Here is a 23034-nt window from a genome sequence, read left to right as displayed (position 1 = left end):
ACACACAGTGATAATTATTGTCATATGCAGGTAGTACTAACAATAGGTTTGTATTTCTGTCATCCAGTCAATACTTTTTAAAAACAGTTTTCAAAATTTTTAATTTTTTGAATTTAATCTGTTTTATAATAGCTATTTACTATTTAAAGGGTACCCAGAAATTTCTGTTAGTACACGCCAATCATTTTCAGATGTATCTTGAAGGAGAGTTGCCAGTTAAAATACAGGATGCCCAGTTAAATTTGAATTTCAGATAAACAGTGGATAATTTGGGATAATTTGCCTCATGCAATGTTTAGGATATACTTGAACCAAAAAAAGGAGTCCATTGTTTATCTGAAATTCAAATTCATCTGAGCATCCTATATTTTTATTTGCTAAATATGACAACCCTATCTTAATTAAATTAAGTATAAGATGTTTATACTTACTGATTAAATTAAGGGCATTGGTACTGATTGTGCAGTAAGAATTCTGAAACTCAAATTAAATATGGGGAATATACACTAGCAAGAAATACACAGAGCAGCCTAAGTTCTTATAGTTTAATAACATTTATTTGTCAAGTTTAAAGAGGACTTTCATTTGTTAAAGACGTCAAGTAAAAATTAATGAAAATTTGGTCAGTTAAAATAATAAAAAGTGACTTTAAAAATCTGAATAGTTTATAAAAATAGAACTACCATATGACCCAGCAATCCCACTACTGGACATATACCCTGAGAAAACCATAATTCAAAAAGAGTCATGTACCACAATGTTCATTGCAGCAGTATTTACAGTAGACAGGACATGGAAGCAAACTAAATTGGAATATTACTCAGCCATAAAAAGAAATGAAATTGAGATATTTGTAGTGAGGTGGATGGACCTGGAGTCTGTCATACAGAGTGAAGTAAGTCAGAAAGAGAAAAAAAAAATACCGTATGCTAACACATATATATGGAATCTAAAAAAAAAAATGGTTCTGATGAACCAAGGGGCAGGACAGGAATAAAGACACAGACGTAGAAAATGGACTTGAGGACACGGGGAGGGGGAAGGGTAAGCTGGGACGAAGTGAGAGAGTAATATTGACATATATACACTACCAAATGTAAAATAGATAGCTAGTGGGAAGCAGCTGCATAGCACAGGGAGATCAGCTCAGTGCTTTGTCATGACCTAGAGGCGTGGGATAGGGAGGGTGGGAGGGAGACACAAGAGGGAGGGAGGGGATATGAGGATCTACATATGCATATAGCTGATTCACTTTGTTATACAGCAGAAACTAACAACACTGTAAAGCAATTATACTCCAATAAAGATGTTAAAAAAAATCTGAATATTTCAGATGGTTGTAGCTTGTAGCATGAAGAACATCTGTTGATTCAGATTCAGGTTTTAAATGTCTGTTCTTAGCTTCCATGTTGATTTTTTAATGTATAATCATATAAATCTTTTTTAGGTGACTCATGATAATAATACAGTATCAGGATCTACATCTTGGGGAATGTTTTATTATATTGGGTTAAACTCATATTCTTCAACATATATTTCATATTTTGTTTTTTAATAGTGAAAGCAAGAGAAGATTAAGATAGTTACTTCTGATGATGTAGGTGTCACAAGATTATGGAAATCTTCTGAAGATCTTACCTCTTAATTACCCATGATAGATTTGTCATTTTTCATTGATTAAAATCATTATTGGATTACTATAAACTTTTTGGAAAAGAGAAATATCATTGTGGGCCAGAAATTTTGAGAGTCATGTTACTTTTTTTTTTAAATTTATTTTTATTTATTTATTTTTGGCTGAGTTAGTTGCTGTGCACAGGCTTTCTCTAGTTGCGGAGAGCGGGGGCTACTCTTTGCGGCAGTGCGCAGGCTTTTCATTGCGGTGGCTTCTCTTGTTGCGGAGCACAGGCTCTAGGCACACAGGCTTCAGTAGTTGTGGCACGCGGGCTCAGTAGTTGTCACGCATGGGCTTAGTTGCTCCAGGGCATGTGGAATCTTTCTGGACCAAGCAGGGCTTGAACCCGTGTCCCCTGTATTGGCAGGCGGATTCTTAACCACTGCGCCACCAGGGAAGTCTGAGAGTCATGTTACTTTTTTGAAAGAAATCTAGCAGTTTTATTTCTACCACACAGTAAAGATTGTGACTTCTATCAAATATTCCACCATTACTACATCTTAGATATATGAATAACTTTAAGGGCTTAAAAACAGACTAAAAATTTCTTTTGTTGTTGTTCTTCAGAGGAAGCCCGTGTGAAATACGAAAAAGAAGAAATGGAAAGACTTGAAATACAGCGAACTGAGAAAGAAAAATTGCGAAAACTTGAAGCAAAAGTAAGTAAACATTAATGCTGTTATTACTGAAGACAAACTATGTGGCTATCAGATCTGTTTGACCATTTAACGTCATTCTCCCCTATAGCTACCAGTAATATTTAGGCCTATATGAACTGGTTTAATTCATTTTATCCTACCGTAAAGTTATGGTGGGTAAATTATTACCCACATTTCACAGATCAGGAAATTGGGGAATAGAGAGATTAAGCAGCTAATAAATTTCAGAGCCAGGACTTAGACAGAAGTAGTCTTGCTTCAGAGCCCATGCTTGTTACCATTAAGTTATTATTCTCAATCTGTCATATAGATAATTAAATAGGGACCAAAAAATGTTCAAATTCTACCTCTCCTTTTAAAATTTCACTTCTCTTTTTCACCAGAATTTTTCATTATTGGATTAGTAGTTCTGTGATATTTTAATCTCAGGACAAAACCTCATTACTATTAAAAAGTGAAGATCCCCAAGGAGTTTTTGTTTATGTTTATCAATATTTACTATATTAGAAATTAAAACAGAAACTTTAAAACATCTATTATATTAATAGAGATTAAACATTGTTAAACATAAACATGAATAAAAAGTAAATACATTAACATTTAAAAAACAATTACAGTGTATATATATATATTTATTGACGTATAATTGACATTTAAAATTATATTGGGTTTAGGTGTATAAAATAATGATTCGATAGTTGTATATATTGTGAAATGATCCCACAATAAGTCTAGTTAACATCCATCACCACACTTATATATATATTTTTTTAATTAGGAAAATAAGTGGCATTGTTTATATTTTTTAAATCTCTTTAATCTCTGATTTAACAGAAGACAACTGGATCTCATACCTACTTCATCATTCCATCTGTTACAATGTGTTGTTTTGACTGAAGTATGTGAAGAAAATCTGGCCTCACACAGATAGGTAGTTGGAAAAAGGAGGAATGTTGTAACAGCCTTTCAGATAATTGTGGATATTCTTCTTTGATACTATACTGAAACTAGATAGGTGGTAGCACCTTAATGTGGAATCTGAAACCAAATCAACGAACTTTACATACTCTATTATACTAAAACCTTGATCTGTTCTTACACTTTGAGTAGATCTTGTATCCACGCATGGTTTTGCAACATCATGCATTGATTGCTTCGAAAAAATTGGTTCACTGAATTATCTGCTTCCAAATGTTGACACATTTTTATCATTCATTTTCCAAAAAAAAAAAAAATCACATATATTAGTATCATCTCCAGTCAAATCAGAAAAGTTTTTAAGGATTGGGAAACTTGTCAGGCTCCCTAGTGGTTGATATAGGTTTTCTAAAATTCAAATTTTTATTTGAAAGCTTGAATTTTATCACTGGCAACAAATACTTTGAGTTGTTTCCTGAAAGTGGCATGCTCAATTCATTCATTTTTGACAGAATGTCTGCCAGAATACTCAAATAGTTGCATAAATGTTTATTTCTGAAGATAGCATTGTCCTTTGTTATGTAGCAGAAGTGCTCTATGCATACTTCCCATTTTATCACATGGAATATTAAAAAGACATATACTTAAGGTTTGACATCTAATAAAATTAATAAATTTCACTTCTTCATCAGGTCATTCTTATGTGAAACTGACTTCTATCACCCCTCTCCCCCAAAGAATATGACCACTAGTATAGCTTATGCCTTGATTTGTGCTAAGGCGCCAGCAGTTTTACACCATCTTGCAAATGTGTACACTGCAAAAAAAGCAAATAAAGTCTTAGTATTATTATTAAAATAGATTTGACCTCACAGACCCTGAAAAAGTTTGGGGGACCCACCAGGAGTCTGAAGATCACACTTCGCACACCACTGTTTCAGATGAAAACTTTTGGAAATATCAGTTACATTTAAACTGATTGTAGTATTCATCTTGAAATTAAATACTTGTCAAGTAAATTTTAGGTGCTACTTATGAAACACAAAGCTGAAATTAAAGAAGAGATCAATGTATCTATCCCCATGAAACAGGATCTAGAAAGAAGAAATGAAGAGCTTGAAGAACTTTATTTATTAGAGGCATGTTTTCCTGAAGCAGAGAAATTGAAACGAGACAGTAGATTGCTTTCTCAGGTAAGACTGATTTTATTTATTTAGCTAATACTTTTGTACCACAAGAGGGAGTTATAATCCAATATCTGTTTAAATAACAAGAAACTTTAAATTTGTCTATAAAAAAATCTCAAATCTGACAAATCTCTCTCATATTGCTTGTAGCAAAGTAAATTCATATACCTCTGTAGAAATCTATTTGTCAGTAATAAGATCCTTGAAATTTTTATATCCTTTTACTCTGATTTAATTTGGGGGAATCTATATTGAGGAAATTATTCTAAATTAAAATATAAAAAGTTTGAGCCTAAGGCAATCTAGTGTTGCTCAAAACAGCATAACTTTGGAAACAATGTAGATGATTATCAGGATAAAAAGGAAAAACTGTAATAATATGGCAAAAGATTATAGTATAATTTAAAGCAAAAAAATTGTAAGTACAATATGATTACAAATGTAGAATTTGCATAGACTACAAAATGAATGGAAGGACTAATACTAAAATGACAGCGGCAGTTAACAATTAGTAGTCATCTGAGAAGTAGAAATTAGCTCATGTGTTGGCTTTTGTACATACAGGAGCTATATGATTAGAAAGGAAAGCAAAACAAAATCAACTCATAAATACTTTTTTAAAAATAAAAATATATGGGCTTCCCTGGTGGCGCAGTGGTTGAGAGTCCGCCTGCCGATGCACGGGACACGGGTTCGTGCCCCGGTCCGGGAAGATCCCACATGCCGCGGAGCGGCTGGGCCCGTGAGCCATGGCCGCTGAGCCTGCGCGTCCGGAGCCTGTGCTCCGCAACGGGAGAGGCCACAATAGTGAGAGGCCCGGGTACCGCAAAAATAAACAAACAAACAAACAAACAAACAAATAGATAAAATATGACCATAAATAGAATTTCTATTTATTTGAAATATTGAGGCTTTTAAATTATTTTGATGAAGAGGAATTTGGTTATTTTACAGATATCTCAAGTAACTAAAGTCATAATATGTTTTTTGCCTAATATGGAAAACAAGATTATAAGCTTCAAAAAAGAAGTACTTTAATCTTTGGTTGAATTTTCATCAGTGTGAACCTTCAAACATTTTTATTCCACAGTGGAAACACTACATTCAATGTGATGGAAGTCCTGATCCTTCAATTTCCCAAGAAATTAATACTTTTATTAGCTTGTGGAAAGAGGAAACCAATGAGACTTTTGAGGCAGTGACTGCGAAGAGTAAACTAGTGCTAAATGTAAGTATTTAAGTATTATTCTGTAATTTTAAATTATGTAAATTACAATTGTCTGATATTGACTCTAAAAATAGAAATAAATAAAGTATTTTTCAGTTAATAACACTACTGCTTGCTTGGCTGTGGAGAAACATATTTGCTCATCTTTTTGTTTTCTTTTTTATTTTTGCCACTCCTAAAAACCTCTTGCCACCTTAGGTAAGATCAGCCTAACATAAATTTGAAATAGTAACTGTATGTATATCTAATTCAAGAAAAAATCAAGTTGCATGCATTTATGTAGATAACTCGAGTGCAAAAATGTATGATTTTATCCTCAGCCATAATTGTGCACTATTCAGTGATTCACTACACATGTTTTTTTTAATGTTAACTATGAGCCAGGCACCTCTTTTAAGCACTGGAAGTACAAAGATGAATAAGAATATCCTACCTTCTGTTTCTGCAAATAGGATGGATAGGCTAACCTGAGGAGCTACCACATTACAAATGCGCTTAAAAATGCTAGGGAAAAAAATTTAACGACATTTAAATCCATTTCCTAGCTCAAAAGAAGGCAAAGGAGAATCTTGGAGGCCATAAAACAATTCAGAAAAGTGGGCAAGTCTCAGAGTCAGTGGCCTCCCAGAGAGTGTCTGTTTGTTAACCCCTGGTGGCTTAGCACTGGTTTAAAGGGCAATCAGGAGGCAAAGCCTAGGGTACAAGGAAGGTAGCAAGTTGGATCAGAGACACTTTTATGGCTGGGAGCCTCAAAAAGGTAATGTGGATAAATAGGGGAAAACCTACTTTGCAAAGGGAGATGATAAGAGCTTGATTGGCTCACGTTTAGCTTAATGAAGGGAAAACAAAAATGTCTCTCCTGAGAATTCTTAATAATGAGTGAGTCAGGAGTTAGATTGAAGAATTTATCAGAATACAGCACAGAGAGATAAAGAGATGAAAAATATCAAAGAGTAGTTAACAGACATGTATGATGGAGCAAAAAGGACTAAATGTATATTGACAAGGAGTACCAGAAGGAGACAGAGAGACATAGAAGAATGAGGGAGAGACAATATTCAAAGAGATAGTGGCTGACAATTTTCCAGAATCCTCAGAAACCCAACAAATCCCAAGTTAGGATACAAAGAAAGGAATCCACACTTAGACACACCTACATAATACTAGAAACTAGAAGGAATTCACTCCTCTTGGTCCTTTTATCCTCTAATGCTTTTTGTTTCCATTTCTACCATGTTGTGCTTCTTGTCACTGTGGTTTACTTATTCTCCATGTTGCTATAAAATGGAATAACTCCAGACTGTTAAGGTCATAACATGCTCGCCTAATTTAATCTGGAAAACAAGCTTATGAGATTCATTTTACATATGAAGAAACAGGTTGTGACTTGCTTACAGTCCCCTATGAGACCTTAGATGGGCATTACTCTGACTTTCCAAAGATTCCAAAGAGCCTCCCATGAAGTGTTTGGATGCTAATGGATTCATCTTACAGTATTCTTGCCATTGCATATTCTCTCTCCCAGGGAGGCTGCCATAGCGTGATGCTGGTCCAGGAATCTGCTGCTCTTTGATTAGCAGGAAGGCAGCAGGAAGTAGTACTAAAGTTCACCAGTGATGAGCTGGATGTGACACCTTCCTGTTATGCATGTGGGATACAGAAGCAGAAGTAATGAATAGTAGGGAAGATGAGTAAAGGATAAGTGAAACGAAACAGGAGATAGATGAGGAGAGTAATCAATAATTATAGGAAACTAAAGCAGGAAGCCACAAGACGAACAGAAAGAATTGGATAGCAGTGATCACATGGTAAACACCAAGTTCCAAATTATCAAATTTATTTATTTGACAAGCTCTTATATAATATTTACTATGCCAGGCTTTCTCAGCCTGGTTCAGTTTATTCATGCTGTTGCTGAATTCCCCCAATAACCCTGTGAGGTATGCACCGTTATCCCCATTTTACAAACAAAGAAGGCGAGGCACAGAGTTGTTAAATAACTTGCCCCAAATCACACCACTGGTAAGAGGTGGCAAGGATGGAAGCCCAGCTTTCTGGCTTGAGCCCATACTACCCAGCTATCTCTCTTAATTTAGAAATTTTCTTTATGTTATCTATGTCAGTGTTCAAAATTAAATTTTGCTATTTATTAGTTGTTCCTTGATCATGCTGTACCTTAATTTCTCCCAACACTCTAAATATCTCTCCACTTTCTTCCTGCTTGTGTGATTTCTAAGAAGTTGGATATAATTCTTAACTTTGTTCCTCTAAAGGTAAGGTGTTTTTTTCCCTTTGGCTGCTGTCAGGAGTTTTTCTTTATCTTTGATTTTCTGTATTTTGAAAATGGTATGCTTAAATAGGTTTTTTTTTTTTTTTGGAATTTATCTTGCTTGGTGTTCTCTGAGCTTCCTGGATCTGTGGTTTGGTGTCTGACATTAGTCTGGGGGAAATTCTCAGTCATTATTATTTCAAATATTTCTTCTGTTCCTTTGTCTTTCTTTTCCTTCTGGTATTTCCATTATGTGTGTGCTTCCTTTTTTTTTTGTAGTTGTCCCAAGGTCTTTGGATATTCTGTTCTATTTTTTTAAGTCCTTGTTCTCTTTGCTTTTTGATCTTTTGAGGATTCTATTGATAAATCCTCTTGCTCAGAGATTCCTTCCTCAGCTGTCTCCAGTTAAGGAGTAAGTTTCAAAGGCATTCTTCATTTCTGTTGCAGTGTTTACGATCTCTAGCATTTCTTTTTGGTTCTTTCTTAGGATTTCCATCTCTCTGATTTACATCGCCCATCTGTTTTTGCATGCTGAATACTTTATCCATTAGAGCCCTTAGTATATTAAAAACAGGTGTTTTAAATTCCTGGTTTGATCATTACAATATCCTGCCATGTCTGGTTCTGATGTTTGCTCTGTGTCTTCAAATTGTGGTTTTTACCTTTTGGTATGCCTTGTAATTTTTTCTTGATAGCCAGACATGATGTACTGGGTAAAAAGAACTGCTGTAAATAAGCCTTAAGTAATGTGGTGGTGAGGTAGGTTGGGGGAGGGGAAGAGTTCTGTAGTCTTGTGATTAGGTCTCAGTCTTTAAGTAAGCCTATGCCTCTGGATGGTAAACTTCACAAGCATTTTTAATTTTTCTTATCCCCTCTTAGGTGAGAGGGAATGGCTAGGGAATTTCTTTCCCCCATATTTATCGTGGGGACCTGGTTGAACTACTACAGGTAAGTCTCACAATACTATGGGCTCTCACCCTCCCATGACTTCATCCTCCGGGAGGTTTTTTTTTTTTTTAATTTATTTTTATTTTTATTTATTTTTGGCTGCGTTGGGTCTTCGTTGCTGTGCATGGGCTTTCTCTAGTTGCACCGAGCGGGGGCTACTCTTCGCTGTGGTGCGCGGGCTTCTCATTGTGGTGGCTTGTCTTGTTGCAGAGCTCTAGGCACATGGGCTTCAGCAGTTGTGGCATGCAGGCTCAGTAGTTGTGGCATGCGGGCTCAGTAGTTGTGGCACATGGGCTTAGTTTCTTTTGAGGATTCTATTGATAAATCCTCTTGCTCAGAGATTCCTTCCTCAGCTGTCTCCAGTTAAGGAGTAAGTTTCAAAGGCATTCTTCATTTCTGTTGCAGTGTTTACGATCTCTAGCATTTCTTTTTGGTTCTTTCTTAGGATTTCCATCTCTCTGATTTACATCGCCCATCTGTTTTTGCATGCTGAATACTTTATCCATTAGAGCCCTTAGTATATTAAAAACAGGTGTTTTAAATTCCTGGTTTGATCATTACAATATCCTGCCATGTCTGGTTCTGATGTTTGCTCTGTGTCTTCAAATTGTGGTTTTTACCTTTTGGTATGCCTTGTAATTTTTTCTTGATAGCCAGACATGATGTACTGGGTAAAAAGAACTGCTGTAAATAAGCCTTAAGTAATGTGGTGGTGAGGTAGGTTGGGGGAGGGGAAGAGTTCTGTAGTCTTGTGATTAGGTCTCAGTCTTTAAGTAAGCCTATGCCTCTGGATGGTAAACTTCACAAGCATTTTTAATTTTTCTTATCCCCTCTTAGGTGAGAGGGAATGGCTAGGGAATTTCTTTCCCCCATATTTATCGTGGGGACCTGGTTGAACTACTACAGGTAAGTCTCACAATACTATGGGCTCTCACCCTCCCATGACTTCATCCTCCGGGAGGTTTTTTTTTTTTTTAATTTATTTTTATTTTTATTTATTTTTGGCTGCGTTGGGTCTTCGTTGCTGTGCATGGGCTTTCTCTAGTTGCACCGAGCGGGGGCTACTCTTCGCTGTGGTGCGCGGGCTTCTCATTGTGGTGGCTTGTCTTGTTGCAGAGCTCTAGGCACATGGGCTTCAGCAGTTGTGGCATGCAGGCTCAGTAGTTGTGGCATGCGGGCTCAGTAGTTGTGGCACATGGGCTTAGTTGCTCTGTGGCATGTGGGATCTTCCCGGACCAGGGCTCAAACCCGTGTCCTGTGCATTGGCAGGTGGATTCTTAACCACTGCACCACCAGGGAAGCCCCACCCCTGGGAGTTTTTAACTCTCAGGGTTGTCCACCCTGAGTTCCCAGCAATTCATCGTTTACAGTTCAGGTTTACAGACCTGGCACTGGTTCCTGCAGTAGTTTCTGCTCCTGACACTCTGCTCTGATAAACCGACTCCCTGTATTCACCTGTAGGTCTCTCCAATCTTAGGGACAGGAATTTGCTCTGTGTCCCCCCCTCTTTTATGGATCAAAGAATAGTGATTGGTTTTTCAGTCTGTTCAGCTTTTCACTTGTTAGGATTGAGTGGCATCTTCCAAGCTCCTTACTGGTGGAACCAGGTTGCCTCAGTTTCCTCATCTATAATATAGGCACAATAAACAGTACCTACCTTATAGAGTTATGATGAGGATGAAATGGATTAAAACATATAAAGCATTTAGAACAGTTCCTGGCAAATAGTAAGCATTCAGTAAATGTTAGTAATTCTCCTCCTCCTCTTCCTCTTTCTCCTCACTCTCCTCCTTCTCATCATATTGTTATTGTTTCTATTGTTCCACAGTCTTAAGCAGTGACAAGCTGTGCCTCCTCTATCAGCTCGCTAATGACAACTCTGTTACACATAGTATAGAATTCTTATAGTGGAGTTTTGGGAGGAAATACTTTATTTTTCCAGGATCTTAAATAATAGAATAAATACAGGAAAGTATTTTTATATGTTTTACTGGTGATGTGTTTCTCAATTCAGAAGTGATAAAACGTGTCCCCCATTACACTTTTTCTTTGTGTGTCAGATTACTTTAATCGTAAATTTTTACTTTATATTTTTACTTATTCTTTTACTTATAGTTAATTGAGAAATTGAAGTTAATTTTATTGGAAACTCCATCATATGATTTGCAAGAGAAAAATATAATACAGTACCAAGGATCAATTCTAGAACTGCAGGAGCTCCTTCATCTTAAGTTTAACATAGCCACAGAAATACTTCTCAGAGTAAGTGTGATATTTTGCTTTATATGTTATTATTAACTTTTGTAAGAGTTAAGATTTTATATTATATAATTTTTAAAGTCCAGTGTCCTTTATTTTTTTTGAAGATTTAAAAGGTTATGGAAAAGTCAGTAGAACAATTTAAGGCACATGTATTTATCCAGATTTAACAACTGTGAATATTTTATTTTTAAAGAAATGAAACATTATCAGTGTAGCTAAAGTCTAGATTTTTTTTTTCTTACACTTGCTAAAGGTTACCAGGACCATTCTGAAAATAAATTCACAAAACCTTGTATGTTAGCTATACTCTCTAGATAAATCAGTTGACACAATATTACAATTACTGGTAGTCACTCTATTTTTCCCAAATATCTTAGCACTAATGATAATATTCATATAATCATAGAGCCATTGTTATACCTAAGAAAATTAATAATAATTCCATAATGTATTCCAATATCCAGTCCATATTTAAATTTTCCCTAATATTCCATGAATATCTTCTATAGCTGTTTTTGTTTTGTTTTGTTTTTTAAATCAGAAAACAATGTAAGGTCACACCTTGCTTTTGGCTATTTTCTCTCTTGGTTTCTTTTGGTCTAGAACACAATCACCTTTATAGGCTTGGTAGAATATGTTCTAATTATAAAAAGAACTGTAAAGAAGGCTTATTGTTATTGTTAAGTTTATTCTTGGCGGTAAATTCATATTATAATTTTGCAGCTATTTTATCTATATTGTAAGAAAAAGCCAGTAAGGAAATGTATTATAATTATTAGTAATCAAGATTTTTATTCTAAGAGAAAAAAGATTTATAGAAGAAAAGAAAATTAGGAAAAAATACCATAATGTTAAATTTGTAATGGAAGTATCAGTATGAAACAGATTTCTTTTTATTCCATAAAAAGGAACCAGGTCTAATTGTGGTAAATGGCTGATTCGAGTTTGGGGCAGGGAAAGTGAAAGGTAAGGTTATTATTGAAAGATGAGTTTGAGTTATCTTGAGCTAGAAAACAAGTAAATACTCAAAGACTAATGGAGTCGTAGCCAAAGAGACAGGACTATCTTAAAGAAGCTCCCACTGGTCAAGTTGGGGATAATTTGAATATCAGAAAGAATAATGACTATAATTGATTATAGTAGGCATCCCCAACCCCGGGGTCGAGGACCGGTACTGGTCCGAGGCCTGTTAGGAACGGGGCCGCACAGCAGGAGGTAAGTGGTGTGTGAGCGAGCGAAGCTTCATCTGCCGCTCCCCATTGCTTCCCATCGCTCACATTACCACCTGAACCTTTCCCCCCAACCACCCCAGTCCGTGGAGAAATTGTCTTCCACGAAACCGGTCCCTGGTGCCAACAAGGTTGGGAACCTCTGGATTATAGAACCTTGAATAAAATAAAAATTCATGAGTCTATAGTGATATTCCAAAATGGAAAGGGGAAAGTGGAGTGGCGGGTAGAGAGAACAGTTCTTTACAGAAGAATACCACCTGATGAATGTGGAAGGAATGATCAGTAAGATAATAACCATTTTTCAATCTCCAATGTAATAATTGATAAGGCTCATCAATGGCTACCTCGATAAGTAGGCGAAAAGTTTAGGAACACATTATTCTCATAGTGCCAAAGTATTAGACCACAGATTACTTACTGACTAGGATAAATGAACTTTGCAAGGGGAGATGGGGTAGTCACCATGTTAACTAAGTGATCAAGTCCACATTGTTAACAGTAGGACATCATATGCCTCCTGATAGGATGCAATGTGAGGAATACAACATTACCTATTGTGTCTTCTTGCCAAAAATTGTTCATCTAATCTGATTAAACCTACCTAGACCTAACTTCCGGTGTACAAAAAATAAAGGGAATAGAGGAGCAAGTTAAACCGTGAGGAAACAGCTAGATAAATTCACCATGTGGAACAGTTCTTCAAGGCAACTATCCTGGACACTTCAAAAAGTTAATGTCACAGAAAAAAAAAGTGTGGGAGAACAATCACTTCATTTCTTTTTTTTTTCTTTTCTTTTTTTTCTTTTTTGGCCACACTGGCACAGCTTGCAGGATCTTAGTTCCCCCACCAGAGATCGAACCTGTGCCTTGTGAAATGAAAGTATAGAGTCCTAACCACTGGACCACCAGGGAATTCCCAGAACAATCACTTAAAAAAAAAAAAAGCAATAAATTCAACTCCCAGTACATTTAAATTTTTACATTATAGGAACCAAATACATATTGACTTATTTAAGCCCTTTGAAAGAGCTACTATCTTAAGCAATAGGCATCAAGCTATGTTAGTCTTTATAAAAGAATTCTTAAGAGCATCCTTAAATTGTGTGTTTAATGTTGATTATCAAGTATTGGACTAGTAAAACACATGACTCATCTGGATATTTTGTTTTCCAAACTTGGTATGTTCAGAAATAGGCTAACTTTTGCAGTAGCATAATCTACGTTTTAATAAGGTAAGGATAAAGAAGCATGTATATAGTTAAAATGAAAAGTCACAATTATGTTAAAATTGAAAAGGGTAACGTAAGAGTAATCCACAAGTGCTACCTGGGAATACAGGAGCAACTTCAATCCTTAGACACCGTAAGAGAAACTGAGTAGAAAATGGGGAGCACATTTAATTGAGTAAATATGTTTTTATTGTTTAGAGAATTTTTAAAAACAATTCTTTGTTATTTTGATTGAACCTTATTTTTACCCAAATTACTCTTTTATTTTTATTTTTTCAAGGTTTCTTTTTTTATTATTATTTACTTTTTGGCTGCATTGGATCTTCGTTGCTGTACGTGGACTTTTTCTAGTTGCAGCGAGAGGGGGCTACTCTTTGTTGTGGTGCGCGGGCTTCTCATTGTAGTAGCTTCTCTTGTTGTGGAGCATGGGCTCTAGGTGCACGGGCTTCAGTAGTTGTGACTCGCGGGCTCTAGAGTGCAGGCTCAGTAGTTGTGGCTCACAGGCTTAGTTGCTCCTTGGCATGTGGGATCTTCCCAGAACAGGGAACGAACCCGTGTCCCCTGCGTTGGCAGGTGGATTCTTAACCACTGCGCCACCAGGGAGGTCCCCAAATTACTCTTTTAATATTGAAGGGAATCCAACACCAAAGTGATGAAGTAACTTATCTAAATTGTATAATTTATGAGGCCTCTAATCTTAATAATGTTTTCTTTTTCTCTTACAGCAAGCTAGTACTTTAGCAGATCTGGACAGTGGAAACATGGAAAAAGTCATTCGAGATGAAAATGTTACTCTATATGTATGGGCAAACCTCAAGAAGAATCCAAGGTATTCCCATGGGTGATACTGTAGGTCTGAAGACATAGTCACATGACCAGGCAGATGCTTGTTGCATTACAGCATGGCATACTTATAAAAACCCATGTTAGAAAGTCAGCCAACTGGGGTTTGACTCAGAGACCTGCCATTTATCTTAGACAAGTTACTTAGCCTTGTTATGCCTCAGTATATCAGTAAAATGATGATTACATCACTTAATAGGATTGGGCTGAGGATTAAATGTTAACACATGTAAAGGGCATACATAGCGTGGTGTCTAGCACAAATATACACTGAGTAAATATCAGGGTCTTCCTCTTCATTTCACCCACTTAACCTCCCTCCCCACCAAAAAGTAGAAGTACTAGGTGCTTTCTACATGGCAATCTGAAACTTTTAAAAAATTTATCTTTTGTGAACTGTTAATACTTTCAAAAAAGGATACTTTTCATATTTATTATTTTTAGATAATTTAAGTGATGTTTCCCCGATTATTTTCAACAAAGTAATATCATTCTGAGGAATGATAGAGATAATGATAAATTCATGATCACTTGGTTGCTGCTTTATCTCAAACATTTCAAAATAATTGAGTTAGTATGGCAGCAAGTTTTAGGAAAAAATGATCTGAATAAAAGTTAGGAGGCCTAGGTTCTGGTCCCAACTCTGAAAAGACTAGTCCTATGACAGTTGAAAGTATTGAACTTTATTTCTGATATTTAGTAAAAGTAAGGAACAAAGTATTTTCCAAGTTACATTTGCTACAAAATACTCTGTGGTTTAAATCAGAGTCAGTATATTAATATAACCTTTTTCACTGTAAAATATGTTATATCCAGCGGATGAAGGAAATTAATCTGTATAATTTTAAAAGAAGAATAGTAAAATGAATATCCCTGTATTAACTACCCAAGCTTAAGAAGAGAATTAGATGGTATCTTTTACTAAGATAAGGAATAGTGGAAGCAGAACAAGTTTTGTTTTACTTTGATGGTGATGGTGAGAGAGCAGGGTGTGGTCAGTGTGATGAGCTCAGTGTCGGACTTGTTGAGTTTGAAGTACCTATGACATATCAAAGTGCAACTGTCTGAAAGCATTGAGAGAAATCTTAGTTGGAGACATATTTTGCAGAGTCATACAGATTGATAGTTCTTAACTTTTGGGGAGTCATAGACTCTTATGAACTTTATTACATATGCTCACATATATGTAAGGGCATTTTTGGACCTTTTAAAGTTCATTCAGGGATGCTTCTTCCCCTAGGAAACATAGAACTCATGTTAAACACTCCTGATGATATAAATAATAATTGAAGTCATAGAAATAATAATATCCAGAGAGAGTATGTAGAGGGAGAAGAAAGAAGGGCTCGGGATGGAGAGTCAAGTAACATCAACGTTTAAGGGATGCTTAGGAAGGAGACCATACAAAGGAAACAGAGAAGGAGCTGCCAGAGATGGAGGAGAAGAGTATGGAGTCATGGATCCCAAGAAAAAGTTTTGAGAAGGTAACATCAGCAACTGGCTCCAAATGCTGCAAAGAAAACAAGTATGGGTCAGGACTCAAAACTGTGGCAAAATTAAAGTGGAGAGAAATACTGCTTAGGTATAAGTTTACAACAGACATAGAATTTTCTAGAGCCTCATCCTTTTTGTTAAATTAATTAACAGGTACAGAAGTATCAGATTCTCTGAGACACAAATTGGATTTGAAATTCCAAGGATATTAGCAACATCTGACATCGCTCTACGACTCCTACATACTCACTATGATCATGTCACGCCATTAGGCCCTGTTCCAACAGCATCACAAGAACACACTTCCATGGTAACTTACTTTGGCAAAGGCGAAGTTAAGAGTGTAGAAGCAGCAGTCAGCAAACATCTCCAAGAAGTGTATAAAGAACAAGAAAATGAGTCTAACTCAGTTCATGAGGAAGAAACAAAAGTTGACGAACAAGGTGGTGTTGAAGGACAAACGGTAGGACACTTATTTTTTTTAAATAAGAATTTAATTGCTTTTTTTTTTTAATTTTAATTTTTTTGGCTGTGCCGTGCAGCATGTGAGATCTTAGTTCCCCAACCAGAGATCAAACCTGTGCCCCCTGCAGAGGAAGCATGGAGTCCTAACCACTGGACCGCCAGGGAATTCCCTAAGACACTTTAAATGTACATTTTTTCTTCATGTAACAGGTGTTATAGAGTCCCTTGATGCATTCTCAAGATTTTTTTCCTAAACAACTAGAAACTGAAAGCTACTTTCTTGCCAATGGCTCAGTTTTGTGTGTGTGTGTGTGTTTTTCTTGCCTTCTATTCATAGTCACTATTCATAGTTGAGCCTGTTGCTTCCACATCCTAAAGTTGAGGACAGGAATTGCTAATTTTTATTTTAGGTTCACTCCCGAAAAGCTTTGAAGCAATTTAATTTGTGCGTATTTATTATATTTCAAACTCACTTAAGGGAACTTGTGATAAATACTTTCACAAACTGAAGGATTATCTTACATTACTCTTACTTCCTCAGCTTTTGGTTTTGTAAGAAAGAATTATATGATGTAAAAACTGATATTTTTTAAACTGTTGTACTCTCTTAAAATTTGACATCTTTAGATATAATAATATGTTGAGCAATTTAATAATCATATTCTGTTAGTTGGTTTCTGTTCTTTTTTTCTTTCTATTTCAAGGATTTTCAAGCTACTTATTTATTAAGGTAGAATAAACTGTCTCTTTAGAATTTAGTAATACTTTCTCAGAACTGAGCAGCTTTTTGTTTGGCCATGGACAATTTGCATTTTAGGAAGGACCAGGTTTTCCTACAAGTACTTAAGATATGAAGTGTACTGGTTTATTGGTTTGTTTTCTTTAAACACAGGTGAGGGTTAATAATTAAATTGAATACAAATTTGAAATCAGAATAAGGATTATTAGATATTCTAAGAACATATTTAATTGAAAAATTCCATTTGATTCCACCAGAATCAAAACTTACAATGATTCTACAGCAATATAAAAAATGGATAAGACATGATGGTTAGTACAAAGAACAGTATTTAGAGTATGATTATAATGATGAAAAAATTTAAAAGGCATAAGAGGAGGAGAACCCAGAAACCTGTATATAGCTGATATTTCACGGAGGTGGGAAATAAGTGATTGGTTCTTCTTTAAAAATGTGTCACTTTTGGGCTTCCCTGGTGGCGCAGTGGTTGCGCGTCCGCCTGCCGATGCAGGGGAACCGGGTTCGCGCCCTGGTCCGGGAGGATCCCACATGCCGCGGAGCGGCTGAGCCCGTGAGCCATGGCCGCTGAGACTGCGCGTCCGGAGCCTGTGCTCCGCGACGGGAGAGGCCGCAGCAGAGGGAGGCTCGCGTACCACAAAAAAAATAAAAAAAAATAAAAAAAAAAAAATGTGTCACTTTTAAAGGAATGTTTTTTGAGCAATCTGGTAACTTTTATAATGAAAAAATTCATTTTCCCTCTCAGGTAGCATGGTAGCATTACTAGAGTTCAACAATATTTCCAGTTTTCTTCCCTTTCCTGGACAGGAAGGGAAGAATTACACTGCTTGCCCTCTTAAAATTAGGGGTGACCATGTGACTTGCTTTAGCTAGTAAGATGTGAGTGGAAGTGACACACTGATTTCTGAGGGGGGGAAATAAAGAATGAGTAAATGGGTGCTGGATGTTACATTATTTAAATGTGCAGTAGAAAATAAAATGAAGACCCATAAACTTACAATAAAATTTGGCAGGATTTGTGACTGAAAATTCATGAAAACAAAGAACAAATTAAAAACTATCAAAATTGTTGTATGAAAAGAGTATCTAAAAATGTTTGGCCTTGATCTGATAAAAATATTGAATAACTTCTGCTCCTCAAGTTCCTTGATCATATTTTATGAAAAACCCATCAACAGTTTCCCTAAGAATTTGACATTACTAATTTAAAAGTTATGAAACAATAATTAGAAAACATATAATTTGAAGTATTACTTGAATTTAGATGGCTAAAGCAATTCTTCCTTATGCATGTATGTCTCAGTTAAAGTAGCCTTATGCAGTAATGACTCTATAGTTCTGTGTATAAAACTACCAAAAAATAGTTTTATATTAAATATATCAGCATATGAATTCACTATAATACCAAACAGTGCAGTTATATATTTTTCTCCAGGTCCGTCATCTATTAGAGTAAGAAGTCATTTCCTTTACTCTCAGCTGGTGAGCTCAAAGTTACCAAGCTAAGTTTTCCTCAGTTAAATGACCCTTTCCAACGTGTTTAACTATATCTGTTTTTTTTCCATTATTCTTTAATGTTTTATTGAACCATTTCAATTTATAATGATGACTACAGGTATACCAATGCTAATGTTGATAATGCCACAAAAGTACGTCAAGGAAAAGCATTCTACTGGATGGTAATGCATATTTTATGGAATACTGAATCTCTTCTCAAATAAGTAGCCTAGGGAACCCAGAGTAAAGATCAGACAATTAGTAATATAGCAGAAATAGTTTTACCCTATGAAACTTCACCACAGCCTGGGAAGCTTGACTGAGAATTGTGTGAATGGTGCATGGGGGAACCTGGCTGGCAGAACTTTGTTATCAGGGGATTGAAAAAGAGAAAATTGCCTAGCAGATGAGACTAAGCTTAATTTAGTTAGCACCCCTATTTCCAGGAACCAGTCCTTGCATCACACCAAACAGGCGTGTGTGTAGATGCTTATGTTTATGGATGTGTGCTCTCCCATCCTTCCAAAACCCCCATGGCATTCTGAAAAGTTAACATGAGTAATGCTGAAGTAGGGATGATTTCCACAGAAGGAGAAGAATCCCATAGTAGTGCCTAATTGTACCAAGGCAGGTGGGAAAAGCCATCTCCTGTGCTGAAAGAGGATTGTTGAGGCAGGGGGGAGACAGTGGCAGTAAACTGCAGAGTGAAGAATCAATCTCCCACCTCAGAACCACTTGCCCTGCTAAGCTGGGGAGGAAAGGAAAGAGAGCTGATAAAAACAATTGTCAGCTGGGCCTCCACTTGTCACTAATTTTGAACAGAGCACATTTGTAGAGCACATGTTGTAAATGTGAGTAGACTTGAGGGAGCAAAAATCAGTGGAGGGACTTCCCTGGCAGCCCAGTGGTTAGGACTCTGCACTCCCACTGCAGGGGCCATGGGTTCCATCCCTGGTCGGGGAACTAAGATCCCAAAAGTGGAGTGGCAAAAAAAAAAAAAAAAAAAAAAAAAACACATTGGATTTATAAAGAGAGTCAGCAGCTCAAAAGAAGGGGATAAAGATAATTTGGTGGAAATTTGGGGGAAAAAAAGTAAAATAAATGGGGAAAGAAGTAGGAGATCCAATATCTATGTAAAAGAAGTTCCAGAACACAAAGGAAAGGATCAGTTTAATATAATGATTGGCACTGCAACCCCTAGCTAAGATATGAAATAAATCTCCATTCATACTTCCCTCTACAGACTAAAAAAAATATAACAGATTTTATTTTTTTTAATATAAAAAAACTAATCAAAAACTCATAAAATAATAAAAGTATTTGAAGAGAATGTAGGGAAGTTATTTTATCATATTTACTAAGAAGGTCCTTCTTACTTATTAATGCATCAAAACCAAAACCATACAAGAAAAGGAGGTTATGAATTCAAACATTTGTATAGCCAAATAAACCTCACTGTAAACAAACTTGAAAGACAATAGACTGGGAAAAATATTTAAACATATAAAACAAATGGTTAGTATCCTAATATAAAGAACTCATAGCTGCAGAATTGGCTCCGGGCACAGCTGACAGGAGCCCAGTCTCCTCAGGACCCGCTGGGGCTTTGGCTTCTGGAACACATGGGACTGAGTCCATGCTGATGGCTGGGCTTTGGGACAACCCGGGGTCGGGTCCACACTAACAGAAGCCGGGTCTCCTCAGGACCTGCTAGGGCTTCAGCTTTGGGACATCGTGGGGTCCATTTCTCTCTGACAGGAGCCTGGTCTCCTCAGGACCTGCTGGGACGTGATGCCACTGAGGGAAAAGGCTGCACCACACAGCATGGGGGACCCTAGTTCCCTGACCAGGGATTGAACCCACACCCCTTGCAGGGGAAGCACGAATTCCCAACCAGTGGACTGCCAGGGAAGTCCCTGTCCTTTATTATAAAAAGGTTGCCCTCGAGAAGCAAGAAGAACTACAGTCCTGCAGCCTGTGGAACAAAAACCACATTCACAGAAAGATAGACAAGATGAAAAGGCAGAGGGCTATGTACCAGATGAAGGAACAAGATAAAACCCCGGAAAAACAACTAAATGAAGTGGAGATAGGCAACCTTCCAGAAAAAGAATTCAGAATAATGATAGTGAAGATGATCCAGGACCTTGGAAAAAGCATGGAGGCAAAGATCGAGAAGATGCAAGAAATGTTTAACAAAGACCTAGAAGAATTAAAGAACAAACAAACAGATGAACAATACAATAACTGAAATGAAAACTACACTAGAAGGAACCAATAGCAGAATAACTGAGGCAGAAGAACGGATAAGTAACCTGGAAGACAGAATGATGGAATTCACTGCTGCAGAAAAGAATAAAGAAAAAAGAATGAAAAGAAATGAAGACAGCCTAAGAGACCTCTGGGACAACATTAAATGCAACAACATTCCATTATAGGGGTCCCAGAAGGAGAAGAGAGAGAGAAAGGACCAGAGAAAACATTTGAAGAGATTATAGTCGAAAACTTCCCTAACACGGGAGAGGAAATTGCCACCCAAGCCCAGGAAGTGCAGAGAGTCCCATACAGGATAAACCCAAGGAGAAACACACCGAGACACATAGTAATCAAATTGGCAAAAATTAAAGACAAAGAAAAAATATTGAAAGCAGCAAGGGAAAAATGACAAATAGCATATGAGGGAACTCATATAAGGTTAACATCTGATTTCTCAGCAGAAACTCTACAAGCCAGAAGGGAGTGGCATGATATACTTAAAGTGATGAAAGGGAAGAACCTACAACCAAGATTACTCTACCCGGCAAGGATCTCATTCAGATTTGATGGAGAAATCAAAAGCTTTACAGACAAGCAAAAGCTAAGAGAATTCAGCACCCCCAAACCAGCTCTACAACAAATGCTAAAGGAACTTCTCTAAGTGGGAAACACAAGATAAGAAAAGGACCTACAAAAACAAACCCAAAACAATTAAGAAAATGGTCATAGGAACATACATATCGATAATTACCTTAAAAGTGAATGGATTAAATGCTCCAACCAAAAGACACAGGCTCGCTGAATGGATACAAAAACAAGACCCATATATATGCAGTCTCCAAGAGACCCACTTCAGACCTAGGGATGGAAAAAGTGAGGGGATGGAAAAAGATATTCCATGCAAATGGAAATCAAAAGAAAGCTGGAGTAGCAATACTCATATCAGGTAAAATATACTCTAATATAAAGAATGCTACACGAGACAAGGAAGGACACTACATAATGATCAAGGGATCAATCCAAGAAGAAGATATAACAATGAAATCAATTACAGGCAACTAGAGAAAGCCTGTGTGCAGCAAAAAAGACCCAACACAACCAAAAGTAAATAATAAATAAACTAATTAATTTTTTTTTAAAAAGAAAAAGAAACAGAGGGGAGTACACCTGAAACTAACACAGCATTGTAAATCAACTATACTCCAATAAATTTTTTTAAAAAATGAATTACAGGGGAAAAAACTTAAAAACCACAAACACATGGAGGCTAAACAATACATTACTAAATAACCAAGAGATCACTGAAGAAATCACAGAGGAAATCAAAAAATACCTAGAGACAAATGATAATGAAAACACAATGATCTAAAACCTATGGGATGCAGCAAAAGCAGTTCTAAGAGGGAAGGTTATAGCTATACAAGCCAACCTCAAGAAACAAGAAAAATCTCAAATAAACAATCTAACATTACACCTAAAGGAACTAGAGAAAGAAGAACAAACAAAACCCAAAGTTAGCAGAAGGAAAGAAATCATAAATCAGAGAAGAAATAAATGAAATAGAAACAAAGAAAACAATAGCAGAGATCAATAAAACTAAAAGCTGGTTCTTGGAGAAGATAAACAAAATTGATAAACCATTAGCCAGACTCATCAAGAAAAAGAGGGAGAGGACTCGAATCAATAAAATTAGAAATGAAAAAGGAGAAGTTACAACAGACACCGCAGAAATACAAAGCATCCTAAGACATGACTACAAGCAACTCTATGCCAATAAAATGGAGAACCTGGAAGAAATAGACAAATTCTTAGAAAGGTATAACCTTCCAAAACTGAACCAGGAAGAAATAGAAAATATGGACAGACCAATCACAAGTAATGAAATTGAAACTGTGATTAAAAATCTTCCTACAAACAAAAGTCCAGGACCAGATGGCTTCACAGGTGAATTCTATCAAACATTTAGAGAAGAGCTAACACCCAACCTTCTCAAACTCTTCCAAAAAAATTGAAGAGGAAGGAACACCCCCAAAATCATTCTATGAGGCCACCATCACCCTGATACCAAAACTAGACAAAGATACTACAAAAAAAGAAAATTACAGACCAATATCA

The 23034-nt window shown here is 36.4% G+C and overlaps 1 protein-coding gene across 2 annotated transcripts in view; it reads left to right on the top strand.

The window, feature by feature from the left end:
* The window catches only part of DNAI7 (dynein axonemal intermediate chain 7), an 82143-nt gene that overhangs the window by 24295 nt on the left and 34814 nt on the right, over positions 1-23034 (top strand). For both annotated transcript variants that reach the window (XM_007101355.2, XM_055085511.1), the window contains 6 exons: positions 2243-2334; positions 4344-4445; positions 5530-5667; positions 11000-11146; positions 14333-14436; positions 16098-16407. In XM_007101355.2, the coding sequence (XP_007101417.2) occupies positions 2243-2334; positions 4344-4445; positions 5530-5667; positions 11000-11146; positions 14333-14436; positions 16098-16407 (893 nt within the window). The remainder of the gene's footprint in view (positions 1-2242; positions 2335-4343; positions 4446-5529; positions 5668-10999; positions 11147-14332; positions 14437-16097; positions 16408-23034) is intronic.

This window comes from Physeter macrocephalus, chromosome 6 (assembly GCF_002837175.3).
Source record: "Physeter macrocephalus isolate SW-GA chromosome 6, ASM283717v5, whole genome shotgun sequence".
Classification (NCBI taxonomy): Eukaryota; Metazoa; Chordata; class Mammalia; order Artiodactyla; family Physeteridae; genus Physeter; species Physeter macrocephalus.
Note: the sequence above shows the minus strand (reverse complement) of the source record. Positions and strands in the feature narration are given on the sequence as shown.